We start from the raw sequence: 18,331 nt of genomic DNA on the forward strand, positions 1-18,331 counted from the left end.
TACAAAAATAACTTGAGAAAATTTACCTTAGCGCTAACAGTCTCGCAAAGATAATTTAAACAGAAAAGTCTGACTATGTAAAGTAAAATCCAATAATGAAGGCCAATTACATGGATAAAATGATTTCGTGGCGGTGTCCTCATGAAAAGATATATAATTATTTGTGTCAGAATCATCACAGAACCCATTGTTTCCAAAGTCAATTGTATACCAAAGATTGCGTTTAATTCACGAGATATTCGACATAATTCTAAATAGAGATGCCTGTCGATGATAAGAATTTGTTGATGTAAGTACAAGGCCATATAAAACAAGGAAAATAGTATTTCTGTTTTTTATTTAAGATAAATTTGTTTTTACTGTGTATTTAAAATATACTACTTATATTTTCCCCGTTTTCTTAAATGTATTTATGTATCAATTTACATTAAAGTCCAAAATATGCACTTATAATTGTTAGTACGTATTATATATCGACAATTAACTGCTTCAGATCTTCTCCATGTACATCTCAATTCATGTTCTTTTTTTATCAGTAAATATTTTATATGTTCGTTTATTTTCTCAAATCTGGTACCAATATACCTTTGCAAAGAAAAGTTAATTAATAAATTATAAAAAAAAACTTTATAATTTATTTTTTTATTCTTGAGTATATATCATCTGAATCAATGTATAAATATTTTGAGTAATACACGAACCACAACAAAATCAAAAATAACACATTTACGATCATAATGACATGATGCACGTGATTTGTAAGAAATGGTATAATCATACACCAATGATTGTCTACGGTGTCATACCACCATTTCATGTCAATTACATCTCCAACAAAATTACATATGAAGGATACAAGTAATATTCTTTTTACATATGTTTGCAATTTGTGATACATCTTTAATGTGCCAAGCTTTGCTAGTGTATCGTCTACTGCATCAAGCCTTTTCATAAATTTCCAAAATCTCTGTGTAAACGATATTAGATTATGGATATATAAAATATATTTGTTTACAAATAATGCAAAAAGTGATAAAATAAAATAAAACAAGTAATTTCACAGTTAATAAGATAGTAACGTAGTATATAGTGTATATTAAAGTTCTCGTACCTTATTGTAAAATACACTTATGATAACTGATATGACGCAGCTCAGAAGTTTACTAACTGTAATGGTCATGTCATTAAATTCTATAAATAGTTTTTCCACCTTAAAGGCGATCACTGTATAATAGCATAAACACGTGTATCCAATCCATATTGCCAAATTATAAATGACACTCAAATATACTTTTTCTTGAGGATAAATGCTTAAACAAACTATTGAAAAGACTTGAAATAAAGGACGTACAGCCTGTTGTACAGTAGTCGCCATAGTGATTATTCACTGAGTTTCTAACGCGAACTGACTGCGTGTCTGTTTGAACTCTTTCAGTAGACATATACTATTTATCAAATTAATGGAAATAATGGAATAACAAGTATGGCTGATGGAATAATAAAAACTCCGATATTTGCATCGGGGAGTTTTACACCGTATAGTAAAAAAAAATAATAAAAAGAATGAAAGTAGTAATAACCGCACAAACAGTAACAATAAAGTAAAGAAATTAATTAATTAAACATAAGCAAAACATTAACACATCAACTTCTGTGATTTTTATTGGCCTTCAATTAATATATTTTGTTGATTTGAGATTAAATAAAACATGTCTTATTTTTAGTCATATCTAGCTTTTTTCTATCAATTAATTACGCGGTTTACATATAAAGTAAACTTTTGATCGTCCTTATTATTTCTAGTTTTAATATATCAATCTGCTCATTCTGTATATCTGATACATGTACATTATATTAGTATTATATGAATAATAATAATGTTATTAAGAAAAGCAAATAAAGTCACTAAAAGTTTAGTTGTTAACACATCTTGCTATTTAAATGTTTTTAAATACTTACTCTTGTAAAACTCTCTTTTACTAATAAATGCTTGAATAACGAGAGAGAAAATCATTAAAAATACGTCAAAGAGCTTAGAAAAAGATATTTTGAAACGCAGAAATTAATTTTAAACGTTAGTAAAAATTAAAAATATTAATGTTTTGCAAGGAGAGAGAGAAAAAACCATACAAAAAAGAAAATGGAAATAGAAAAATAAAAAATTGGAAGAAACTAACGAGTAGAAAAGGATTATAGTTAATAAAAAAGATAAAGGTATATAAAAATTTAGTTTTTCAAAGATGACGGAATGCGAATCCACTTTTGTTTTCTGTAAATAACACGTTCGTCAATTTTGAACGTGTCGCTTATTATGTCCGATTATACATACATATATTGTTGATACAAAACAAAAGTGATTTATATGACAATATACACATATATGCATTAATATACACATGTGTCTGCATACCAATGCTTCTGTCAAAGATCAGATTCTCAACACGCGTATAAACAACGTCTGAAGCTGCTGATGTGTTTTATAAAAAACTGCTTATACTTTTCTATCTATTTATTTCTACGCTGTCAAAGGTGACGAGTTTTTACTTGAGTCCACATACAGGTTACATCAGAACACATACACTCCTCGTGAATGTAAGGTTTTGCATCTCTATTTCTGTAAAATTAGCGCGCGCTCCTTTTTTATCCTGTTATATCTTAGCTAATCAACAACGTTAGCGTTTTTCTTTCTCTTTGTATCAGCTTGCAGAACATACGATAATAACTGTATTCTTTCTCATGGATACTTAAAAGCAAATTCTTTTCTCTCTCTCTCTCGTTAAAAAAAACAAAATAGTCTCTAGATTTTGTACTTGTTTGAAACTTTAAGTTAGAATGGAAAATACTTCCTGTAAAATAATCTATTATACATGTATAAAATCGTTTGTTTTTAAATATAATTTTTTATAAACGTACGTAACAAACTACTGGACGTGATACAAATACACGAACGTCGCGATCAAAGATCGCAGTGTCGCCTACGGCTACGTCGTATTAGTTAGATAAGTACGCGTGGAGATACAATTTACCTAGAAATCATGAATAAATCATAAATAAAAGAAATGCGTGCAGTTGCAAGTACAATCCACAATTCAGACACATTAATGTAGAAACAAAAAATCACTTATATAATCTCGACTGCTTTATGACAAAGATCAAAATGCACATGTATCTGCGTTGACGTGCATTCTCAATGATAGAGTTGTAACATGAGCAAAGAAACGATTTTTTGGCCATTTTATTTTTTTTTCGAAAAGTAGGAATGTATAAACAGTAAATAAGTATTACGTTTTTTCTTTTATTTATGTAACTTTTATATGTAACTTTTCTTATATAAGATAGAAAATGTTTTAGAATTTTAGCAAATTTTTAAGTTTTCGTGCGCGCCTTCTGTCTATTATACATATCGTTATTTCTCTAAATGTATATTTTATTACATTATGTAATCGAATTACGCAATGATCATTAAAAGTAATGAAATAAAATGCAAAGCAGGTTATAAAATGAACAACTTTCTTCGGTGAACTACTCTTTGTTCGAATCATGCAGTTTTGATCAAATTCTTCCATTCTTCTCTTTCAAAAAGATAGATAAGATATAGCTTTATTTGTTCGGCGCTCTGAAAAAATCTTCTCAAGCGCAACATTAACAAAAAACAATGATCACAATAATAAACAAATGAAAGAAAATGAAAAATGAGCATATATAACTAAATATGTATAGGTGAGCACTAATATTTAAAAATAAAATATAGATTAAAGTATAAATACACAGCTAGAGAGAGAGAGAGAGAGAGAGAGAGAGAGAGAGAGAGAGAGAGAGAGAGAGAGAGAGTGAGAAACAGATAAAGCAAGAGAGGGAGAAATTCTTTGATCAATTTCACTGGTTTATTTGAACCTTAAGTGCATTCCTAAGTTCCATTTGTGTGCATCCAACATTTATGCTTGTGTAAGCGCGCGAATGACCGAGAGTCATCTTTGTTTATCACATCAGGTGAACGCAGTGGGAAGACGGTGTTGGATATACCTTTCCCGTGTGCTCGCGCGCGTCTATATGCACACAGGTAACGCAGTTTTCGTTGTGTCGGTGACGTGCATAGTGGATGACGCGCGCGTGTGTTGCTCGACCGGACTCTGTCTCCTCAGTGTGAGAAACACGTTCAGACGGATCGGTCGTATGCTCATCCGCGGTTGTGCTGTGGCTCCGGATTCGTTTGTCTAAAGTCAATGAATTTGCGACGACTCTAGCGCGCGAGCTAAATATTAGCAAATAATTCGAATGTAACCAAGCGCGAAACTTTAAAACAGATACAAAAAACCGTCGTGAAACTAGTGACTAAAGACCTTGTCGTGAAAAATCTCTGATATAGTGACCGGTCGCATTTATCAACTCGAGAAGTCTAAGTTTCTAACGTAAGAATTTTGTCTCCCTTCTGAGAAACACTTTACATTTTTTTTATTACGACCTAAGTTGTCTGTAACATATATAATTATTCTTTTATATTATTATTATTATTATTATTAATGGTATTACTATTATTATTATTATTATTATTAAAAAGAATTAAAGTAAAGCAAAACATTGAAAATTGTAAAAATAAACTTAGAGAAAGTGCATAGGCAATACTTGAGATCATCTCTGTTCACACATTATTATTAGTGAATTATGTTACCAGCAATTAACGAGTTCGTCGAAGTAGAGCGAATAAATCCATCGCGCAAAAAGGTTGAATAGATTTCGTGCGAGTTTCAAGGACAGGTTTTTAGATCCAAGATGTGACACTATCTTTTTTGATCTTGCCCAGTGTGAAAAGTAGATCGCATGTAATTGCTCATGATATGTAAATATTTTTTTGTGCGTATAAAAGAACATATGTTTAGAAATTATTCTCTTTGAATCTGCGGGAGACCTACGTTTTCATAGTAAGAGTTCTGATCTCAATTCGAATGCATTACGCTGCACTTTCCTACTTTCATCGCTAACTTGAAAAATATTAATCGCTTGAGGGGAGATGCCTCGGAACGAAAGAGATAACATACCTTCGCGAAAATATGTATATATACATTATTATACATATATAAATTTCTCTTTTGTTTAGCCGCAATATATAAACAATAAATATATATATATATATATATATATATATATATACATGTATACATATGTGTATACATATATAAGCAGACAAATTAAAAAATAGATGTCTGTATGTCACAAAAAAATTTTTCATAAGGCGTGAATTATGTGATATGATAAAGATATACTGATACACTGTTTTTGTGCAAATGTCAATTATTCTACATTATTGTAATTTATATGTAAGTGGAAAATGTTAGATTTTTTTGTCTAACAAAATGCAATATCAGAAGAATGGCGTTAAAAACAACTTTTTTTCTATTTTTTAACGTAAGATAATATTATCTGTGTATTTACACGTTGACATTAGATGTTCATCAAATATCTATTATTAGAAAATAACAGAAATTTAATCAATTTTGTATAAAACAACAAAAGTAAAATTATTTTTCAATGTTATTTACAATATAATAGAAAAATTATATGAGTGCCTACTTTTTTAAACGCGACAGTTTGTTGACATGTTAAAATATTTGTATGACAATTTTAGTTATCTATGTGTTAGATTGCACTGATTTTTATGAAATTCGTTCGAAAATTCCAATAACAGATCGTTGTCTAATTGTTCACGACTTCGCTCATACAAGTTGCGTGACACGAATAATCCATTCGTTTAGTCGTCTAGTCTAGTAGTGCGATCATTGTTTTCCGATTGCACGCATTGTAGTTTTCTCATTTAGTTTTCTCATGCACATAATAGAGTATCGGTTTATCTTGCGAGTATCGGAGATTTTAAACATTGTATGTACCAACAAAGACTACAGTATTCAAAAAAATTTTGTATTCCAAAATAAAAAATTTCATTTAAACCTAAAATGTTTAGTGTATCATCAACGTCATAAATTAATAAAATGTTGACTTGCATAAGTTGAAAATAATTTACATTATAACGGTATCAAAGATTTGAAGATTGTTGTAGTTTATGAATGTTGACTTTTTTTATTCCCAAAAACTGTGCTAAGAATGGGCTGTCACAATTTTATAAAAATTTCTTTTAATTTCTAGAATTACGTTTTTTAACTATACGCCTGAATATCCAGCATACACTTTAAATATCGGTATATTAATTATGAAAAGACAATTTACGAATATACGATCAATGTTGTGACTATAAAGACTTTCGCTATCGCTCTCATGTCAATACAAAAGTAGGTCTTACTTTAACAAGAAAACAATCGCAAGAATCAATAAAATGGTCAAAATTTTATATTTTGCTAAATGTGTGTAATATATTTGTATAAGATAAATAAGAACGTGAGAAGAGAAGATGTGTCTGTGACGTTTCGATTCTGAAAAAAAGAAAGTTTTAGAAAGGAAAAGGAAGATAGTGGATAAAAGACTTACAAAAATAGAAAGTGATTTATTTTATCGTAAAAAATATTTATAAATTAACATTTATGTTATATGTGAAATAATAAAGATTATTTATAAATAAATAATAAATAAGGATATTACAAAAATAAAACGTAATAGTATTGAAGTTATATAATAGACACGCTTATATACATGAAGTAAAAGTATACATACCAGTTATTTTCGAATATTTTAATAAATGTGACTTTTAAATTCATTAAATTGGATTATATTATAATATAGATGTATTTGCAGCGCAAATTATGCAAATTTTATTTTTTTGCGAGTTACGAAATTCTTGCAAAAGGTCAGCCAAAAGTTTTTACGACAGTAATTTATCTCCGTTTGATTGGTACTCTTCCACATATTTTTAGCAAAACTATTTGAAACCACTTATAGAAGAGATGAGATTAAAAAAATGAATATCTCATGTTATACGCATGTATGATTCCGCAAGAAAAATGCTAACGAGTCAAGGTTAGGGAAGTTCTCGATTAAACATATGTACGCGACGCAGATTATACAAAATATGTGAATAACGATTGATAAGTATCCGAAATGACGCATAAACAGCGAAAATAGTATCGCATTGTTGTTATCGTTGACAAGTTTTATTCTTTAGAAGAATAAATATCAAACGCTCATAATCGCACGTAATGTTTGTGCGACAGGTCGTAAAAATATGGTTATTAACATTTATGACATTGATGAATGGATTGTTGTCCGAAAATTTCTTTCCGCCGAGTCATTTTTTGAAGTTTGGAAATAATTAAAAATTGTACAAAATAAGATTCTTATTTAGCAACAATTCGACGCTCAACTCATAAGTTTTAACTATCGCAAGAGTTGAAGTGTGAGCTGATGCATATTGTCTTGAATCACTGAAAGCGCCTACTTTGTCGAGCTGTCACACAAACACTATGTGCAATAACGAGCCAGTGTTTGACATTTCAATCGACGCTATGTATCACCGCGATAGTCAACGGGTTTGTTTGAGTCGGTCAGCTTCACAGCATTATGTTCCATAGGATTTTGAAAATAATCGAGTGACGAGTGTATCGTAAAAAAAACACGCGTGACTCTCGCAGACAAAAATTGTTTCTCATCTTTGCTTGACCTACTCCTCGTTCTTTTCAATATTCAAATGCATAGGTAGCAGTTATTTACACAACGGCTATTCTACTTTGCATATAATCAGCCACAAATATTTGTGATGTTAGTAATCTCGAAGTGTTCTTCACATGATGTGACGCGGGATTGAGTAACATCTTAAACTGGAGCACGATCTCTTACTTTCGATTGCTGACCGCCGCATACATATTCACGCTATTACACCGGTATCTTTCGTGACATTCGCTAACAAGCGGCAGAAATTGATCGCCATGTTCAGAGTAACGGTCAGGCTACATTTTCTATTCCAGTGGCCGACAGATCGTTATATATCACGCTTTCTTCCTAATCTAAATCCCAAACGGTCGCGAAGAGAAGAAGTTGCGTCGTTTAAAGTTTCACTTTCCGCTATTGTCATGAATGAGCGTACGCTCATTAGAAGTAATTGCGAAAAATCATGATTTCCTCCGCTGTGACTAAGCGATGTCGTGAACATAATAGCGGTGTTAAAAATTCTTTAAGTATATAAAAAACCGCGCAAGGTTTTAAGTTCAAATTGTTATTTTGTGTTAAATTCGTGAAAAATCGAAAAACTAACTTTGAAAACGGAATATCCGTCATCCACGCGCTCGTGAGATTATTGCCGATTATGAGAAAAAGTCTTTTTAGTTTGTTTTCGACGGCGAAATACTATCGTTCGGAATATACGTGAGATGAAAGTAAAGTCGTACTCGACGCGTCAGCGATACGTCGTCGCCAACAGGAAGAGAGACTTCATAATCTATTTAACTTTCAGTGCGTCAAGATCGAGTGCCGCACGCAGGTGACGTGGTTTTAAGTGGAATCAAAAGATGCACCGTCGTTGAAACGGCAGCAGCAAAATTTTCGCGCGTGAAAAAAATACTTCAGTCTCATCTCAAGTCGCTCGTGAAGTGAAACAATATAACACGTGGGAAAGCGAGCAAGCACGATGGATAACAAAGGCTTCCAGAACGACGAGCAACGGGCCAAAATAAAGAAGATGTTCAGCTGGAGCGATGGACTTCCTGGGTAAGTCCATATTAAAGTAAACTCATTGAACGAATTAGAATACAGGAATTTGTTGTTTATTAAAACTGCGCGGTTGTAACTTTTAACAATATGTCGACTAATTTTCCTGCATAAAAAATTATAGATAAAAATAAGAAAAACCTCGGAACTTGACGCATTCACACACATACGTATATGCAGAAATAATGATCTGCATGTATGTATTGTGTGTTGGCTTTGTTTTGTTTTGCGAGTCTCTGAAATCAATCTGTCACAATTTATGTAAACGTGTGGGATATATTTTACGTTCAGCGAAACTTTCTTCGGCGAGTTTCTAAGAAAGTTCGCGGATATATCTCGAAGAAGAATTGATCGCGCGACACATTTTGGTGTGTGTACGCATCTTACACGAGATGGCAGCTTCGCGAGAGCAAAGTCTACGCAGTCACAAAGATTTTTTTAATGTATGCGTTGCAAAAAGAAACACACGTGTATGTCTAGAATTGATCTTGCTTCGAATACAAACGAGTGTTTTATGATAAACAGTGGACGACCTTCTCTACGTTGGGCGACAGTAATTTTGTTGCTAAATTTTGTACATAATTGTAGTTAACAGACGAATATATATATCTACTATCTCATAAAACACACGATATCTCTCAAAACTTATTTTACAGATATAAAAATATTTTATTTCTACTAAATATCGCAATATCCGGAGTGTGATGTTCGATAAAATATCTTGAATACATCTGTGCTGTTAGGACATTAAAAAAAAAAAGTAATGCTTAGCTAACTTTTTGCAGACGGAAAACGACCTAGAATTACATTTACTTTTACTTCGCAACACACACCTTCGCTTCACTCGTAGTTCAAGTTAAGATTGTCGGCTACTGCGTGAATGCGTAAATTCGAAATTGCTCTCGTGAAGCCTTTTTCTTGCGTGTGCGATTTCCGTTCGTAAGAACTTACGGCATACCACACTCGGCAATGAGCACCGGCGCGGCTTACTTCGGCGGGAATCAAGTTTGCAATCGCGCGTGAAAGTGGCCGGCAATGGCCAGCAAGTGCGGCGAGAGACCAGACTACTGCACACTTTGCCTAACTGCAGTATTGTGCGGTGAAAGGACAAAACGCTGAACTCACGCACATAACGCATCTTCGCCGTAGTAGTGCTTTAGCAACATCGGCACACACAAATTTAGTAATAATTAAAATTATAAATTTAAAAGTTTTACATTTTATTTATCTTACAGTTGCAGGAATGACAGCAGTATGATTGTTTCGATTTTGAATCAGTGAAAATTTACACGCATTAAAGGCGACGCGTCTCGCAAATGACACGCTTTTATGTTATTGCATAATCCGGCGATATGCTATTACGACGCGGCTAGGAAGCGCGGTGTAAAATTCGAAACGTGTGGTTCGTTCATTATCCGACAGGTCGGTGAATGCACAACAGACGCTACTTTTAAAGTGTTGTCGGAGCGCAAAATTGCAGTGCTATTTTCACTGGAATGGAATTTTTCTCCGCTGTGACTGTGCTTTACAGCGGCACTACCTTGAATATTAATTGACAATGTTGTTTTCCTTCGATTAATACATCTTAGTCAATTCGCGAATAATTAAATTAATAATTTTAAACATTTATAAATATATAATAATAATATACATTTTATAAGGTAAAAAACAAAGAAACAGAACAAGTTATTTGCAGAAAAATACATTGTCATCGAGTCTTTAAAACTTTCACACTATACGCGTACTGATAGAATCATCAGATCGATATCAGTGCCGAATGCTTATCCGCAGGTGTCCGCAGGTGTTCTTCGCAGGTAAGACGATTCTGCTAGATACTTCTTCCACGAGATGGCACTGTGATGTTTTTCCTGCAGCAAGACTTTAAAAAATTCTCAAATTAACAATTCTTTTTCATAATTTTATTAATCAATTTTATTAATTTTAATTAATAAAATTGTTGCGGAAATGAAATGCGTCATGTTGTTAATACTTTTGGCGCGTACTTTTGTTATTTTATTTTCTACAACTGAAAAAAAATTTTTCTTTATATTTTAAACGAGGAAAACAGCACGGAAAAAAATTAATATCAAAAGTGTCTGATTTTAATTGCAATGTTTGAAAACGCGTAAGATAATTGATATGTAACTCTGAGGTTTGTTAGACTTTAAATGTAAACGTTATTTGTACGCGAATTATTATTATATAGAAGTTAATTATGTTTCACATCACGCACGTACGCACATAATAGCTGCATTGTATTAGGCTACAGATGTCATAAATTGTCTGTGCCTGTCTTTTGTGCACATTCTTTCTTTACAAATTCTTTCGCAGTCGCAAACAGTTAAACTTTGTATATAACGACGCAATATAATAATATTTAGAGACGTTCGTATATTTTTTACAGTACCAAGAGTGAGACATAATTATTACTGTATGCAAGTAAAAACCAGTTTTGCTATTATATGACCAGCAAGAAAAATTTTCTGAGTTTACTGAGTTTGTTCATCAACAAAACGTTTTAATGACAAAATAAAAACTTCAACAGGCAAATTTGTCTTGCTATATAGTAACTAATAATTTTGCTAACTTCTAGCAAACTTTTTTTCCGTATAAATTATCTCAAAAATTAAATAACTATCTATTGAGCTAATTGCCGATCATTTGTAAAAAAAATGCCCGACTTATCATAATGACGCAGTAAGGCATGCGAGTTTGAAGGTTATGCATGTTTAATCTGAGAACTGATGTAATTATTAGTTTTTTCTTTATTTAATAAGCATGTACAATAAAAACAGTTTTTAAAACAGTTTGTTAGAATAGCAAGAAGATTGTCATTATGTAGACAGGAAGAAAAAATAGTCTATGCCTACTGAATTTTTTGTTGGTAAAAAACCTTCAATAGACAAGTTCTTCTTGTTCTTCTATTTATGTAGTAACAAAACTGTTTTTTTCGTGAATGTCGATTTATTAAAATATTCCATGAAACGAATTAAAAAATGACTTTATCGCAATTTTTGTTATTACGTCCTAAAAACATTAATGAAATGTTAGTAAAAAATTGTATTACACTTTGTATATGATTAAAGATTACATTAATAAAAAATTTATTATGTGAATTAAAAATTTTAAACATGTTCTGTCTTCAAGTAGTTACTTGATAGTGTCATAAATATTTTGCAGTCATGTTAATGAAGAGAGACATTAATTATTTATTTAAAGCCAAATAGATGATTAAAATTCGCATACAAATAAGAAAAGAATAAACAGTTTGAAATATAACGTAAATAGAAGGATGGATAGCTTATATATGTACATATATTTTTATTTGTATACGTACATATATAAGCTATCTATCCTACTATTTATGTGTATAATAGCATTTACATTTAATCTGGGAGAAATTCCCAAGCTTGGTTATTTTGTTGAAAAGTTTATCATTGCTTCATCTCATAAATGAGAAAACATCGATCTTGTTTAATTGTAGACGCACTCATTATAAACACGATATTACGTGAATATCCGCAGAGATTTCTCTTGCTCTATTATGTCACGTATCGTTAATGCTTCGTCACTGTAGTGCAAAAGATACGAACAATCTTAAAAAGATCTCGCCGCGCCTTCTGTCATGCAGAATTTCAGCTTTGAACGAGCGGGACACATGGGGATGAAATTTTCGCGAGAGCCCAAATATCGATATCGGGTATCGATGCAGCTTCGTCGGACGTTTGATCGTTCTTCCTGGGATTTTACGTAACTCAGCAGCAGCTGGACTGACCGCTTTCACGTCTACGTTATATCTTTGGTCGCGTTTAGCGATCTGATTCGTTGATAATTATGATGACATTTTCTTGTGTGCTGATGTCAATTTGAATTTGTTCACGCCGCGAAGCGCAATTGCAATCAAGAATTGAATGTCATAGTAAATTCTTTTTCGAATTATTCTAAAACAGGTCAAGGTTGTTCGATGTCACACGATGGCGGAACGAATGTAACACGTTCCCCGAAATGGCCCTGTCTCAAGAAAGAGATACCAATCTTAAGTTTCGTTGACGGAGATCGCGCGCTGTCGCTTTTAGTGACCCGATAGTCATCGAGTACACGCGCACCGAAGTGACGACTTTCGCTTTTACAAACGATATACACGAAATGCTCTTACTGATTGTGCGACTCTCGGACCTTGGCGACGTAAATTCTGACTTGATCGTATTTATGCGTGTTTAGTGGACGTTCTTTTGTCAATATTATTTTTTATTAAATATCTACATTTTTTTATTTTATTAAATATCTATATGTCGCAACTTTTATGAAAGAGAAAACTCGTTCATCTTCCGTGATATAATGTACGAATATTGTCACAACTATTATTATTGAGAGAAAAGAAAAAGAGAAAGAGAGAGAGTTCATTATTTGTTGCTTACAGTGCGTTTGTTGATACTTGTTGTATTTCGAAATAAGTACATAGTAAATGTCAAATATTTGTGTTTCAAAAAATAACAAACAGGATACATAAAAATTTCAACTTTTACTCTGAATGAAATAAAACGCATGCAAGAAATTATTTATTGTAAATCATATCTGCTTTTATGGCCGTGTTTATAAGCCATTTCATATCGGGAGTATATTTTATACATATTAGCATCGTGTTGTAGACTTCGAATACGTAAAAATTGTTGCTAGAACAACAAAAAAATTAGTTATCATACGGCAAAAAACATTTGCTAAGCTTATTGAATTTTTGTTTTGTTAATAAAACATTTTGTTGGCAACACCAAAATTTCAGTACACTTAGCAAAGTTTTTTGTATGGCCACATAATAAAATCTTTTTTCCTTGCAGTTATTCTGCAAAACGCGTAAGAAATATGTTAATTATTATTTGTGTGAAATAATACAAAGAATCTTTGGATATGAATAATCTCAATAATAGATTATTTATAGTGTCTTATGTTTTTTTATAATGTAATCGTAAGTTTCTATTATAACAAGTAAATTTTGTTTTATTTCGAGGGTTTTTTCTGTGATTACTATTGTGAATGATTATTGCAATGACAGCGTTAGCGATAGTGACATAATGTGCTAGCGAAGAATATTGCGATAGCAAGTTACGAGTCAATTTTGTTGTGAGTGAATATTGTCAGAAGATGTGTGTGTAGAAATTCATGGTATCGGTTGCTTCAGGGTTGAAAAATATCGAAATGACGTGCATGTACTTGCGTGAGAAATGCTTTCACTTTTTGGTGCAATTTGTTTTGCGTGTGTATTCTATAATATTAACGTTACATGAAAATTCCGTCACTAGTTGTCAAACAACATTTGTCTTCGGATACCTCGGTGTTAATTCGTGCGAGGAAGAAGCACCTGTGTGTGATCAGCATGACTCTGAACGGCGATCTCGAACTGGTTCTCCGTACGCAATCGGAAATTGCGGTTTACAATTTCTTATCGAATCGTCAGTCACAGTCATCCAGCCGAAAACAATCATGTTCGTCGCGGTTTCCTTTGTTGCAAACTCTCCGCAAAACACTAATGCGTGTAATTTCGTGTGCTTGGCGCTTGTGTAAATCCACACGATACTTATGTCCGGCAATCGATACGTCCTCGTGCTTGATAGTTAAATAATATGTAAATTTATAAACCTTCTTCTTAAGGTTTTTGCACTTGTGTGCTAGTTTTGAACTTTCTTACTTCTGTACTTTTGCACATAAATACTTTTCTTTTATTACAAAGTAAATAGTATAAATTACAAACAGTAACTCTTTTAAATTCGTTCTCTCTTTATATGTCATGTATATGCATGTTACATATATACATATTATGTGCATATACTTTTTATTTTATATATATATTATATATGTTAATGCATATCTCTCGTAAATTTTAATTTGATCTAACCGCAACGTGGCTCAATTCGATTTTTGATATAAAAAAGGATTTATAACTTCACGTTATTTAATCGGGTTCACATTACGTCAGGTGCTGTAGCCACGTTGCGCAATGTTGGGGAAAGTACAGACCGTCTTGACCATCATTACAGTTGCTACTTGTTGACCTGAAATAAAATTGTTGATTGCTATAAGAACAATTGCATATAAATTTGCGCACATTTGCAATTGGAGAGTAAAATACAAATGTATATGTGCATTGCGTCGTATATGCCAACGGCTTATGTGAGTGGGGAGTTGAAGAAATATGTAAAGAGACAGTTAACGATACACGGTGTAAGCGAGCGCGACATATTTTCAGTTTCAATTTGCAACGGAAATTTATCAAGATGATAATTTTTTACAAAGTATTATTCGTGATTTTTCAGAAGATCTCAACGCAAACGCGCAAAATCAATCGTGATACGTTCCAAAGTCCTATACGTGATACATATGACATTGTATGACAGGGCCAGCGCGAAGAATGTACACGGAAACGCTGTGTTTACAAATTAGTCTTCAATGTTTAAACTTAATTATAATTAATATACATATAATTTAAAAAAAAAACTGAAGAATTATAAAAAATTAATTTATTTAATTATTATAAAATACGTGGAAGATGTACAATAAAAATAATATATAGTTTTATATGTAAAATTTTATTTAACAAATTTTTTATTACCAAAATATTATAGTCTGTTAAAAATTAATCTGTCAATTTATAATTTTTTTTTTAAATATATTTTGTGCGCTTTTTTAAGTTCGTTTTGGCTTCTTATTTCTTAAAACAACTTTTTGCGTACAAGATACGCGAGTGTCTGTACGCATGACCGAAAAAGGATTGTAAGAAGGTGAAAGACCGCGCGCTCCGTTGCCTTGGACGAAAGCTAGTTATTTTAGGCGACAACAAAGAGTTCTTCCATTCCGGTAATCGCGCTTTTATACAGCACAATTCCTGTATTCTTACGACGTAAAGTTAAACTCTTTATTCGCACTCTTCTTCCGTTCCTTTACTCTTTGGCAAAAGTGCAAAACGATACTGCGCTTAGAAAGGCTGAGTTCCAATATTCACCGTTGCTAAATGCAGAAGTGACGTGCGCGATTAACGTCTGTAACAGTCGGGTAGAAGAGTAACAGCACGATAGAAGAAGGAATCACTGTGATCATCACAGTGAGACCGTTGTAAAAATACGTGGCGTGAAAATATGGAAATTTTGCGCTGTTCTCGCCAAAACAGCATTTTATAGTATGACCCGTAACAACGTTTTTTGTTTACTTAAAACCCAACAAATAAAATCTCGTCTAAATTTTACGAACGAACGCAGATGTAGATGCGTTCTGCGAATTTTAACGGCGGAAAACCCATTATTTTTATTACGTCAACAAGGTGACAAGTTAGGTCGCTCAAATAAAAACTGAAAGAAGTCTAATTGAACTTGTTCTCTTGCGGTATACTGCTTTTCTTTGTCTAATTCGTAATAACATGAGTAAAAAAACTTCTCAAAAAGAGAGTTAGTCAATACGTATGTAGATAACGGAAATTGTTAACAATTCAATAAAAAGAAGATTTATATAGATAGAATTTATGCTATAGGCAAACAGAATATGCGTGAAAAATGCTCGCTTCAACATCGAATAGATTTTGCAACGCCGTTTTGTTATCCGGGTTGTAACGAGTCTGTGGACTATTGTTCACAGTATACACAACCACAGAAATTAAGTGATTTTCCATGGTTGTTAACCTTTCAGCGTGTTTCCTTGTTCGTTGTTAAATGAATAAGTTAAAGAAATTTCTTTTACATCAATTTTGTGCTTATTGATCCTCGGTTTTTCATTTTCCACTAGTTTATGTTATCCAATCAAAATGTAATCTTTTTTTATATAAGAGCAACAATTATTATACAATTATCTTTTACAATATTTATATATATCTCAAATATAAATACATACAATTGTAAAAATTAATTTCATATGCAATATATTGAGTTTGATAGTTTTTATATATCTTTTGTAATCTAGTTTTATTTTTTATGATTTATATTTTTAAGTTCATCTATAAAGAGAGAGAGAGAGAGAGAGAGAGAGAAATTTAATATAAAATTTTAAGAACATTTGTACTGGCATTTTAATGGAATTTTACTTACTTTACTTTTATTTTATATATATTTTTAATAAAAACATTAAGAAATAATTTTTTTTCAATCTGACGTTCATACATACAAAGCGTTGATACATGGTTCTCGCTGCGCTGTAATATCGCGCGACATTGAGAGAATAGTCAGTGTCTGATTATCGGCGATGACAATAGCATGGTAAGGTGTTTTACCGAATTGAACTGCCGGAAGCAATGAAGCAAACGGCCTTAGGAAGTTGGTGACTTGTGCTTCTATTATGTGCACTGTGCACGTTAATTCGCACATTAAATATCGTGCTTCCTCTCAATAACGTCAAATATTTTTCTCGCCAAATTGACAGAAAGATGACAAAATAATATAAAAGATCAAGAAAGCAGAATTATGCTAAGCGTTACGAAGAACGGAAGATGATATAAGCACGAGAAAAAAGGAAGGTAACGTCGGAATTAACAGTGAGAAGACGCAGAAGAAGCGGAGAAAGCGATCTCGCGATGTCAAAACGTATCTCTGATCGATGTACACCGAGGAAACGGCCTTTCGCGAGGAAAACAACAGGTGATGGGATGAGCCAATTGCAACGCTGAGAGATGAGCGAAAGCGTTTACAGAACGTGGCCGCGGATCAATTTATCAAAAACATAAAATCTGTTCTATCGCACAATTAAAATATCTCATTGTAATAATAATGATTGTTATGAGAAATATTAATTTATGTCTTTTGTCAATATATTTTTTCAAAATTCAAATTATTTAAAGCTAATTAAAAAATAGCTCAGCATATATATATATATATATATATATATATATATATATATATAATCATAGCTTTTTAGAAAAATTTTTTATTTTTGCGGCTCTCATCTATTTAGTTTTTACAATCAAGAGAAAAATAATAGCGCGCGAAAGAAAAGCAACGCAAAAAACCGATCTGCCGCAATTAAAGATAATAGAACAGCGCAGCAAGATAATCAGTGTTGGAAATTCCAAAACGGAAGTAAAGAAGGGAGTCGAGGACAAAAACGACGTGGCGAAATATGCGAGGGATCAACAGGTAGAGGGAAGCGATTTGCGCTCTGTAAAGGGAAAGCGTTTGTCGGCAGGAGAGATGTACGGGGGAGCTTTGCGCAAAGAGGTATGCGACGGCGCTCTAGCAAGTGTCGTGGCCAGCTTGAGTTTGAGTCTTGTCTGCGTCGCCAGTCTCGCGTTAGGACTCGAAAGTCGCACCCGGAGAGACCGAATCGGCATCGATCGATCGATCAATTTCTCGCGATCAGACGACCGTGTTCCTCGAGATAAGTAACACCGAAAGCCATTCTGTCTTTTTGGTCTTTGTGCATTTTCAAAATGCTAGGTGTTTGAAAAACCGAGTGTTAGTGTGTGAAGTCGTCAATTTTGGTAAACAATAAGGCCCGATGCTGTCAATCACTGCTTCTTCCCGACTATATATCTCAAGTATATCGGCCTCCGATCGGAATTACACGTGATCTAGCTGAGTGATCTTGACGAGGGGTAGCACAATCTTCGTATCTATCATTGATAGATACGCTGAAGAATTACGGAAGGTACGAAAAGATGCAAAGCTTTGTTTTGTGAAAATAATTAACAATAATAGGAGAAAATAGATTTATT

General features: G+C 32.6%; 1 protein-coding gene across 2 annotated transcripts in view; it reads left to right on the forward strand.

Moving 5' to 3' along the window:
- The first annotated feature begins 4,153 nt into the window (after positions 1-4,153).
- The window catches only part of LOC109856369 (ABC transporter G family member 23), a 34,168-nt gene continuing 19,990 nt past the window's right edge, over positions 4,154-18,331 (forward strand). Inside the window, exons 1-2 of one of the 2 annotated variants that reach the window (XM_020431541.1) lie at positions 4,154-4,409; positions 8,393-8,646. In XM_020431541.1, the coding sequence (XP_020287130.1) occupies positions 8,567-8,646 (80 nt within the window). In that variant the 5' untranslated portion in view covers positions 4,154-4,409; positions 8,393-8,566. Of the gene's footprint in view, positions 4,410-8,392; positions 8,647-17,878; positions 18,265-18,331 lie in introns of those variants that run through there. The other variant, XM_020431542.1, reaches the window with a different exon arrangement.

Source organism: Pseudomyrmex gracilis, unplaced genomic scaffold (genome assembly GCF_002006095.1).
Source record: "Pseudomyrmex gracilis isolate BER0280 unplaced genomic scaffold, ASM200609v1 scaffold_116, whole genome shotgun sequence".
In the NCBI taxonomy this organism is placed as follows: Eukaryota; Metazoa; Arthropoda; class Insecta; order Hymenoptera; family Formicidae; genus Pseudomyrmex; species Pseudomyrmex gracilis.